General features: G+C 44.8%; 2 protein-coding genes across 3 annotated transcripts; one reads left to right on the plus strand and one right to left on the minus strand.

The window, feature by feature from the left end:
• Positions 1–3,494: 3,494 nt before the first annotated feature.
• Positions 3,495–5,301, minus strand: LOC135624308 (auxin efflux carrier component 5-like). The gene is made up of 5 exons (XM_065127784.1): positions 4,604–5,301; positions 4,453–4,538; positions 4,216–4,373; positions 3,743–3,819; positions 3,495–3,629 (listed from the first exon to the last, which is right to left on the minus strand). Exons 1-5 carry the CDS (start codon positions 5,293–5,295, stop codon positions 3,557–3,559), a joined length of 1,086 nt encoding a protein of 361 aa, XP_064983856.1. The 5' UTR covers positions 5,296–5,301; the 3' UTR covers positions 3,495–3,556.
• Positions 5,302–6,894: 1,593 nt separating this feature from the next.
• LOC135625926 (BTB/POZ and TAZ domain-containing protein 1-like) lies at positions 6,895–8,597 on the plus strand. Of its 2 annotated transcripts, none has more exons than XM_065131075.1 (5): positions 6,895–7,107; positions 7,213–7,346; positions 7,439–7,769; positions 7,871–8,202; positions 8,306–8,597. In XM_065131075.1, the coding sequence occupies exons 1-5, from the start codon at positions 6,970–6,972 to the stop codon at positions 8,445–8,447; spliced, it is 1,077 nt and encodes a 358-aa protein (XP_064987147.1). In that variant the 5' UTR covers positions 6,895–6,969; the 3' UTR covers positions 8,448–8,597. The 2 variants fall into 2 exon arrangements, with proteins under 2 accessions (XP_064987147.1, XP_064987148.1); XM_065131076.1 differs by having other exon boundaries at positions 6,897–7,107; positions 7,454–7,769.
• The last annotated feature ends 2,263 nt before the right edge of the window (positions 8,598–10,860 follow it).

A 10,860-nucleotide genomic window follows, 5' to 3' on the forward strand; every position in this document is an offset into this window, starting at 1 on the left:
TGCAACTCCCATGCATGGCCTCTGCCATCACGTTGTAGAGTTTGCACCGATTCTGTTCTCCTTAGCTTCCTTGGTAGCAACGTTCGCTTACTCGACCTTGTCCTTTGACTTGTCGGGCTCCCTTAAGCGAATATGAGCTCTGGAGCAGTCCAACTCTCCAGCTGCTTCGATCATACCTCTGCATGATCAAGTCCCTCCCATGGAACTCACTGGTACTTGCATTCGAACTTTTCCCTTGGTGGAACCCAGCCCCCATATGCTAATGATCAAGGTTTTCATCCGATGCAAAATTCGGTGCACGCCCGGAAGACCCGCCTCTACGGTACCATGGCCTTCACTCCTTGAATCCATAGCCCTTCCTACTGTCGTGTTGTTCACCAAAGCGGAGCTCCCAGTAGCTCCCGATCATACCTCCATATGATCTCATCCCTCACGGGACAGATTGTGTGTATCGCTATCGCATTGCCACGAACTGTTCCACCACGATCCGCTGCACCATGTCGCCTCCTGGTGACATCTTCATTGCATTCTGATCCTTGTGGAATAAACTCGAATTGTGAACCCTCCATGTGTGGCCTCTACCAATACATCGCAGGGTCCCTTCCACCTTCGATTTTGTTCGCTCCTCTGGCAATCGACCTTCATCCACCCACTCCTGGGTCACACCTATATGAAGCACCGCTCTAAGACAGTCCGTCGCCTAGTAGCTCTCGAAGTCCACCGACTTCACTGTAATCTGTGCACCATTGTCTGGATCCTGGGCCTCTGCCCCTACCAGCACAATCTCCGCTGCGCACTGCTTCCTTCATAGCAACTCAAATGGCAACACTGTGGCATATTCTTTAAGAGTACCCGCCTCTGCGTCCTCTTGCCCCGTGCTAAGGCCCTTCTGAACCCAACTTCACCTCCGCAAATTGAGTCGCCTTAGTTCCTCCATCAAATGCTTCTCCGAGTTAAGGTGCATGTGCCGCGAAGCTCCCTTCGTCTTTGGCACCATGCAAGATGAGTCCGCTCCGTCAGAAAGAAGGACCCATGGAACAACATGATCCTACTCTTGCCTCTGCAAGAGTTCATGTCCTTGACCTATATCTAAGGAAAGCACTGTGCCTCTGCTCCATGTTCCAACTTCTATGCTGGCTCCCTTCGTGCGGCTTGGGTATTTCGCCAAGTTACACCCAAGTTGCTCCGCTCCTCGTTTTTGCATTGAGTCGATGGTGGCCCTCGCGCCCACCATTCCACGGGTCAGCCCTCCCTTGAGTCCGATCTCCACATCGACTCCAAGTGTACCTTCATAAGTTGCTTTAGGTCGCTCCCCCACTTGATCTCGTAATGCATCCACCAATGCATTCTCTCAAGCGAGATCATGCGACGACTCCTCGTCGCTTGCTTAGTCCATCGAGCTTCGTGAAGTTGTTGTTTGTGAGGTACTCCTCCTCAACATGTGAAGTCCGTCTCATATGATTCTCCCTTTGGAGTGCCGAGACTTATCCCTCCTAGATAACTGTCCCGTTGGAGCAACATCTCTCTTCGTTTCGGAGACCACCACCCCCTTGGACTACTCCGATCTGCTGAACAAACTGTGCATTGTTCTGCCTCTTGCAAACGCACTTGCTAGATTGCGCCTCCACGTCAATACAGCCACCGCCGCACCCCTCAAGGCCTAGCAACATGCTAAACTCGTTGCACACTTCAGCCTCCTCCGGACGTATCCTTTGCATGTCGAAGAGAAAGTTTCAATGCTCCATGGCGTCGAGTCTCGACCGCCTTGGGATGGCCACGAACATTCCATCGTTCGCATACAAGCATATGCATGAGTACCGAATTCTTCGAGTTAGCAATTCCCCTCGCCTCTGTGAGCTTTGCACAACTCTTTCGGTCGCTGAGCAACTCATTCCACTTTGCATGGTCTCGTCCTTTGCCAAGCGCCTCGCTTGCCTTGAGCACCATCAAGTAAAGTTGTCAACGTTGAGCCGTAGCTCAAACTCAGCCATCCCAGCCTTTGTGCGCTCCGCATTCTTCCAAGCTTGCCTGTTCTCGTGGTGCCTCTTGTGCGAAGGGTTGGCCATTCCTCAGAATGCCGATGTTAGATGTCCGCTCCTCTGAGCGACTCTTTTCCCTACATCTCCATGCCTGTTTTCCCTCAAACGGTCGCGCGTGTGCTGACTGCCCTCAACGCAGCCCCGCTAGGTCCCCCACGTTTGCATGTCAAGTGTTTCTATGAGTGCTTGTCCCGCTCTGATACCATAATGTCACGACCTTAGCTGGTTTTGCCTAAGGCGTGCGGCACCCTCGCGCGTCCGTCCGCAAATGTCAGCCTCCCCGAAGCCTCCCATTGTCCCTTAGGACCAACAAAAGAGAGAACGGGTTAAAGAGAACGCCTCAATCGGGATCCACAAGCAAACATGTCCGAAAAACACTTCATAGACAATGAAAATTACAAACAGACTTTACAAGCTCTGAATAGTTGCACAACAAAGGGTAAAATGGTCCATTACAGACCGAAAAGCTCTCGCACGTGTCCACATGACACAACATTTATTTACAAGCCTAAAGAGGCTACCAACCCAACTAACATGAGACTATTTAGCCTTCGGCCGCCCCTCTACTGTACAAGGCATGAACATGTCAAAAGACAACGGACAGACATAAGCATTACATCCAACATCTTGTTTAGAAGTTTGTCCGGGAGAGTTGTCATCAGCTGCCAAGATGAAATCAATCACAATAAAAAAAAGTCTCATGTAAAGCAGCCATCTGTTTCAGAGTCATAGCAACAAATGTATAGCTCAATCCTCTAATAATGTTTTCGATTCTTTGTCAATGATAATAGATTATAGATGTATGTTCTGAGGGTACTTTAGTGACCCTTGTGCATTTGGAATGCTAATTTTTTTATTCTTTCATTTAACATGACTGGCCTGTAATTTCTATTTTATAGTCAGTCTGAGCTGCCTCATCACTTTAATGTACTGACGGTACTTCTCCTGTCTTGAGATCAATGCAGTATTCTTGAACAATTCCCAAAACCACCAGTCTTTTATGCTTCAAAGTTTTCTCTCCTGGGAAGATGATGTTTTCCAAAGCCACTCCTGTTGAACTTTCTGATAGCAGGAAACCTTCTAGGTTTTGTTATGACCTATTTGGCATCTGCAGATAGAAAGCTAACCTATAACTTGTATGTAAAGGATTCATATGCTTGATTTTGTTCATCATTTATTTACTTGTGGATTGGAGTACATATCATGGCATCATCCTTGTAATCTTGTGAGCATCAGATGCACATTCCACAAACCCATAGGTGCAATTGGGAAAATAAAAAACCACAAAATTGATCTGTCTTTATAACTTACATTTTCCTTTTTCTTTTCTCCTCATCTTCTGCATCATGTTTCTAAATGATCACAAATACAAGAAAGCCAAGCTTGTTGTAGAATAATATTCAGCCTTGACTCATCATAGAATTCACCTACACAGGGATTGCAGAGAAACACACATTCAGGAGGAAAGAAGAATTTTCCAGGAGAGCAAAAACAGAACAAGGGTTAAGAGTTTGGGGTTAGCTCATGAAACCCAGAACCACATAGTATGCCACAAGCACAGGCAAAGAAACCAGCATCCCAAAAATTACCCTGAAAAAGAAGAGAATGATCATAAACTAATCAGGAAAGATGGCTAAAACAACAGAAGAACATAATATATTATGTGTAATCTGTGTATGCAATCTTGATATGTATCAACTTACGCAGTGCTTAGCACATCAGCATGCAATCCGTATTCTCTTGCGAAGATGAAAGAGGTGATGGACTGAGGCAGTGCAGCCTGCGAAATGTTCAGCACCAGCAGAATTAATCGACTCAACATGCAGAGTTATTTTCTCTGTAGAGAATAAAGCCCTCCCAATTCTGATATAGAAATGATGAAGATGTCATACACTTTCTTCCTTATAGGAGGTCTTAAGGTCAATTTCTTGCTCTACACATGCTGTGGTTATTTATGGTCTCGATGTGTTCGTATGGATGCAAAGCTTTCTCTCCCATCTCCAAGAAATAAAATAGTTGTGCATGTGATCTGTCTGTCTTGTGTAAATTACATCAAAGATATACTTTGGTGGAGCTGATCGAAGTAATGATCATTGAGTCTATCAGAATGTAAACTACGATCATCTTCTGCTTCAGATTGCATGCAACCGAAACAATGGCAGAACAGTTAGATTACCTGTATGATTGCCAGATGCAGGACGTCCCCACGAAGTCCGACGGCGATGGCTCCGATGGCCGTGGCTGCCGGGCCTGCGATAAACTTCAAGACCATCCCAAATGCGGTCAGGCTCGGTCCACAGGCGAGTATCTTCTCTTGCAGAGCCATGAACAGCCCTGCAAAACAATGGCGATGGGTTCATCGGATTGATCCACCATAATGGTTAGGATTTAGTGGTGAGTTTGATGTGTTTACCCATGCTGAACATGGCCATTCCAGTCCCTGCCTTGGACATGATCAGAATTGAACCCTCCATGATGCTTGGCATCTCGAAATGCCACCTGATCAGATGCAAGCAAAGTGTTTGAAGCTGTGTCGTCGTGCCGTGTTGTTTGCGGTGCTGTACCTGTTTGCGATGAAGGCCCAGGTGATGCCGACGATGCTCGCGTATGAGTTGGGATTGAGAGCAAGCTTGAGCCACACCGTCTTCATCAGCGACCAGAAGGAAGGTCGTGGTGTGACCTCGGGGCCGCCGCCGTCGACGTCGTTGAGCGGCGGTGACTCGACAGACGCGAGCTCGCCACCGGCGGAGGAGGGAGCTGCTGCCATCGAGAACAGCCCGCACCCCGCCTTGCGGAGTTCGAACACGAACAACAACAGCGTGAGCCACACGATCGCCTGTACCACCGAGAGCTGCACCACCAGGTCCTGCGCCCACCGCCCGTACATGGCGCTCACCAGCGGCACGCCCACCACCAAGGAATTGGTGAGGGTGGAAAGGGAGAAGCTGGTGACGGACCAGCAGTAGCTGCCCTTGCTGCTGCACTTGGGCCACGCGGCTAATAGCACGGCGATGATGACCTTGGAGACGGCGTCGGCGGCGATGAAACGGTAGTTCATGGCGAAGGGGTCGACGTGGAGCGTGAACTCGAAGGTGAACAGAGGGAGGGTGATGCAGGAGACGAGGCGGTTGATGGCCTCGCACTGCTCCGGCGTGATGATGCGCCACCACCGCACCGAACCGTACCCGAGACCCAGAGCGACGTACAGCGGCGCCATGGCCACCACCACCTTGTAAATGTCGCCCCAGCTTATCATCTTTCTTGGTAGCGTGAACCGGAGAGGACTACAGACATGTCGGACGTGAGAATTAGGGTATATATAGGCACGAGAGAAGAAAAAGGAAGGAGAAGGACGTGAGGTGGATGGCCGCATCGATTCGAATGCTGTGGATGCTGCCATTGCACGAGAGATCATCCGCTCGTAATGCTGCGTAACTTTGGTGGATTGCAGGATTCGTCGTCACTGCAAATGCTTTGGTTATCAGCTGACAATGTCATTGTAAGTTGCGGTTGTGGAAATGTTTCATGTTGGGTGGGACCCATAGAATTTAAATAAATAGATAAATGAATAAACAGATTAATTTTTGGTCTTGAAGAAGAAAAAAGGATAATAGGGACAAAAGGGAACTGTCGCAGACAAGAAGATCGGGGGAAACAACATGCTTTTGGGGTGGGGGAAGGAGCCATGATGGATATATTTAGATAAGAAGACCGAGGAAAGCAACATGGTTTTAGAGGGGAAGAAGGCGTGATAGATATTTAGATAATAATTTTTACATTTTTTTTTTCGTATATTAGTTTTGACATAAACCATGTAATTGGAGTGAAAAGGAATACAATATATTGGGAAAAAATATTGTCGTGTGATCCTTATTCATGTATATAGAGTCGGTCGACATAAAAATTATATTCTCCCGAATTGTCACGTGCACAAAAATCAAAGTTAGGAAAAGTTTCTCAAGTCAATCCCTCCGATAATTAAGTTAGTTTCATAGTCAATTTCTCTAACTCTAAGTCACAAAAACTATTTATGCATGAATAATTGGATTGTTGGAGGATTAAATAAGAATACTTTAAGATAGTATGCAGCGGTGAAAGAAGAGATTCTTGCGGATTAAGGAAAAGAATTACTAGAAAACTATTAGTGGAGGGTTAAATTATTTTCTTTATCTTTCATGCAGCTACAGTGAAGAGTTTTATATAAGTAAAAAAAAAAAAAAGGAGAAAAAAAAGAATCAGGACATTGTCATAAATGAGGAACAAAATGAAGATGAAGAAGGAAACTTAATTTGCTTCTGACGCGTTTATAAATCTGAAGTTGCTATGTACTCAGAGAGGAACCGTTGTCCAAATATTTTCTTGTGGTCCTCGAAAAGAACTGTTGACCCAAAAGAACTAATGAAAGTGTCAATTATCCTCAAGAATAGGCAAAAAGGGAAGTGCCAAGTCGACTACACAGAAGAAGTTGGAACTGAGCTGTTAAGGATGAGGATGAGTCGGATCCTTGCAAGTCATCGTCACCAATCTCTCGAGCCTTGGAGACGGGAAGGACGCCTCTTCTGGTCTCCAAGGGACGTGTAAATTAACAGCCGTGACCCCTTCTATCATGTCCGTGACCCCTTCTATCGTGACCCGTCTTCATTCCCGGCCTCTTCCATCACGGTTGATGGAGTAAGTCCCGAAAAATAAAGTTATATGATTCTTCATTATCCAACAATGGCTCATTTCTTTTCCATACTTGCTTGATATAATTGACATCCGGAAGATGTTTTTAATGGCTCTGATGGGGATGAATCGTAAGGTGCTGTAGGGGCATATTTGTCATTTGGCTTTTTCTTCCGATCCATTTCGTGTCCTCTTCCCCACACTATATATATCGAGGGATCGGTGGGTTGTTGAAGCACAAAACATCCGTCGTTGGCTCGGAAACATGACCGAAGAAGAGAAGAAACGCGGCGAGGCGGAGATCCAGCGGTGGCTTGAGGTCGGGAGTGTCGAGATCCCGCCGGCCGATGTCCGGATCGTGACGTCCGGCGGGCGGCGAATACCTGTTCACTCCACCGTTCTGGTTACCGACCGCGGCCTTCCGAAGTCGCTCACCTGCCTGACATAATGTCTCGCTTGCGACCTTCTCGTTTCGCTTATTCTTCTTTTGTTTCGTCTTGAATCCAAGGCTTCTGCGTCGCCTGTGCTGGAGAGCATACTGGGTGGACCGCATAAGGGCAGGAGTCGAGGAAGGGAGATCCCCATTCTTGGCGTCCCATGCGACGCTGTCCATGCCTTCGTTCACTCACTCTACTTTGCCAGGTCTTGAATCTCTTCTTCCTTCCGTTCTGTTAGTTCTCTGTCATGCTCCTCCTCTTCTTCTTCCCTGTAGTCATCCATGACGAGTTTTATAGGCGGGCGTACGACAGGTGCGTGTCGGCCACAGAGGAGGAGATGATCGGGGAGCACGGAATGCACCTGTTGGCGCTGTCGCGCGCGTACCGCGTCGGGTGGTTGAAGCGCGCTGCCGAGCGGGCGCTCTCGTTGCGGCTGACCGCCGAGGGCGTGGTGGACGTGCTGGTGCTGTCGCAGCGGTGCGACGCGCCGCGCCTCCACCTGCGGTGCCTGCAGCTGCTATCGAAGGACTTCGCCGCGGTGGAGCAGACCGAGGCCTGGCGGTTCCTCCAGGACCACGACCCCTGGCTCGAGCTCCACATCCTCCAGTTCCTCCACCACGCCCACCTGGTACGTACGCATCAACTCCCTCGACGCACCCAACTTCGCCATGGCGGCCGAGAGACACAGATAGATTGATGGGGTCGTGGCTTTGCTTGTGGTGCGAACAGCGGCGGCGGCGGCAGGCGAGGAGGAAGGCGGAGCAGAGGCTGTACGCGGAGCTGCACGAGGCCATGGACTGCTTGCGCCACATCTGCGCCGACGGGTGCGGGGAGGTGGGGCCCTCAGGCCGGCTCCTCCCAGCCGACGCCCGTCCCCCCTGCCCCAACGCCGTCAGTTGCCGCGGCCTCCGGCAGCTCATCCGCCACTTCGCGGCGTGCGATCGGCAGAAGCGGCAGCAGCACGGGTGCCGACGCTGCAAGCGCCTGTGGCAGCTGCTCCGCCTCCACGCCTCCATCTGCGACGAGGTCGACGACGCCTCCTGCAAGGTTCCCCTCTGCATGTAAGTTATCTATTCTTGTTGCATTCTCTCGTTTTCGGTCTTGCTGTGAGTTAAATAGCCGAGAAAGTAACTCACTTGCCTTCGTATCATTGCGAATCCATAGACAATTCAAGCGGAGGATGCAGGAGAAGGAAGGGGAATCGGAGGAGGACGAGGACGAGAGATGGAGGCTACTGGTGAAGAAGGTGGCCTCCGCTAGAGTTATGTCGCACTTGGCCAAGAGGCAGAGTCAAGTATTAGTTTAATGATATATTTTGTCGGCTAAATTACATTAATGGTCTGATCGAGTTCTGAATTTAAATTTCTGTTAATTATTGCCTTCCACATCGTGTTGTAAATTTCTGTCCTAATCTAGTAATGCAATAAGAGATTTGGTCTGTCGATCTTAGCAGATATATCAACCGACGTAGAAATTGTGTGTTCGATATATGATGCTGTCCCGACTTGTTTATATTAGCAGATATATGTTTTTTTTCTTTCAGAGTGTCTCTCATTTTTAATAATTTTATATATACACTCATTTCCTCCTGTCCCATCATCATGACGTCATTCAATCTTCGTCCTAAGATGACATCGTCTATCCATAGTCTTGCCTAATCTCTGTCCTAAGATAACGTCGTCTATCCAAGATCTCGTTACCTTTGAGGAACCTTTGAGGAGTAAGAGAAAAAAAAGAAGAAAAAAAATTAAAATTAAGAGAAAAAAATAAAAATTGAGAGTGTCAGTTAGCTAGTTTAGTTGGCAAAGACATTGACAGTTTATTATAAAATTATGAATTAAAAATTTATCTTCGTCACGTATTTTTATTAAAAAATAAAAATAAAAATTGAGTGTTTTTCTAAAAATCACGTAATATCAATTTCCTAAAATTTATTTAATTGATGTCCTAAATGAGAAACGAGTTAATCCCAAAAGTGAAAGACGAGTTAAATTGATTTATAAAAATTAGATAGACACTACGCATTCTGAAATGATATTATCGAAATATATTAAATTAATAGATTAATTATCCCGATTGAAAATAGAAGACCAATGCTCTGCTCTGCCTTCCACCATCGAAATATATTAAATTTGCATACCTTGCAGAAGTTGGAAACTCCAATTCGAGCTTACGGAGAAGGGGAAAGAAATCCGGAAAGAGGGTGTGTGTGTTGAGGATTCGGTGCAGAAGAATCTACATTTATGCGAGGATACATATCTCAGCGGTCCGCAAACCAAAGACACAAAGATAGAGGTCGATTCTTAAAGTTGCCGAATACAGGCACTTATATATATATATATATATATATATATATATATATATATATATATATATATATATATATATATATATATATATATATATATATAATAATAATAATAATAATAATAATAATAATAATAATAATAATGGAGATTAGATTTTATTGAGTCGGCCCAAACTTGTATTGATGGAGCAGAGTGATGGATGAGCGCATATAAACACAAATTGATGAGTACACCTCAAATCCTTTTCAATTGCCATTAGTTTATGGGTTAGGTTGTGGGGGACATGGAGTACAAAATACCGAAGCATAGTGCATGTATCTAATTGATACTGTACGTACGTCCATGAGAAGATCACATCTTAATTTTGTTCCTCATCATGGATGGGACCAGTATTATATTTTGTTATGGGGAGAAATATACAGATACTGATACGGCATATCAAAATAAAAAATATTCACTATATTAATCCAAATATGAAATATCTTTTCTCGTCTTAACGTCAAGAGTCCGAACCAGAGAGAGATGCGCACCAAAGTTGAGAGAGAGAGAAAGAGTATTCAATTCTCATGCATAGTTGTGATCACTGTTTATTTCAATCCAAATCAAATCAAAATGCAATCAGCCCGATAATCTATTCGGTCTAAATTAAATTAGAACTGAATTTAGAATAATTTAATTATGATTTTTGATTTAAAAAATACTTAAAGCAATCAGTCAAGAAATATGTACAAGTATATCTACTATAATCAAAAGCATATTTGCTATCTCCTAGGTTTAATGTATCAATTTGTCTCAATAATCCATATGAATCAATTGCAATGATCTATGCTTATTTGATTTTTTGGTTTAAACTATCTTTTATTTGTTGTCCTAGTTATTCACTTTTATGTGTCAAGAAGTATGTCCAAGTATATCTACTATAATCATCTATAATGACAAAACGTATTTGCTACCTCCTAGGTTTGATATATTAATTTGTCCAAACAATCCATATGAATCAATTGCAATGATTTAAATGTGCTTATTTGATTCTTTGGTTTTGAAACTATCTTTTATTTATTTTCCTAGTTGACATGCTCATCATACACATTATCTTTAACAAACTTAATGTTAGGAATTCCTCTTACGAGTTCTTTGGATGAGATTTGAGAGATTAGTACTTAATCTCCTATGTCAAAGCTGAGCATCATCGTTCAAAATCGAAAAACATATTTTATTACAAAGATCATCAATGTTAATAGTGTATATATTATTTTATTTTAGGGCAATCATAGATGTGTTTTTATGTGATTTTTCAATGATGCAAGCATTAGATTCAATGATGCAAGTATATATTATTTTAATGATGTATCCTTTATCACACAATTGACTAATGCTCAAAAGATTATGCTTTAAGCCATCAATCAACAC

This window comes from Musa acuminata, chromosome BXJ2-10 (assembly GCF_036884655.1).
Source record: "Musa acuminata AAA Group cultivar baxijiao chromosome BXJ2-10, Cavendish_Baxijiao_AAA, whole genome shotgun sequence".
Lineage (NCBI taxonomy): Eukaryota > Viridiplantae > Streptophyta > Magnoliopsida > Zingiberales > Musaceae > Musa > Musa acuminata.

Bases quoted from the DNA above. Each gene is read 5' to 3' on its own strand.
- LOC135624308 (XM_065127784.1), bottom strand. From the start codon at position 5,295: ATGATAAGCTGGGGCGACATTTACAAGGTGGTGGTGGCCATGGCGCCG. The intron at 4,539-4,603 runs GTACAGCACCGC...GCATCTGATCAG, and splicing joins TGGGCCTTCATCGCAAACAG to GTGGCATTTCGAGATGCCAA. The intron at 3,820-4,215 runs GTAATCTAACTG...AACATTTCGCAG, and splicing joins TGCATCTGGCAATCATACAG to GCTGCACTGCCTCAGTCCAT.
- LOC135625926 (XM_065131075.1), top strand. From the start codon at position 6,970: ATGACCGAAGAAGAGAAGAAACGCGGCGAGGCGGAGATCCAGCGGTGG. The intron at 7,770-7,870 runs GTACGTACGCAT...TGGTGCGAACAG, and splicing joins TCCTCCACCACGCCCACCTG to CGGCGGCGGCGGCAGGCGAG. The intron at 8,203-8,305 runs GTAAGTTATCTA...GCGAATCCATAG, and splicing joins TGCAAGGTTCCCCTCTGCAT to ACAATTCAAGCGGAGGATGC.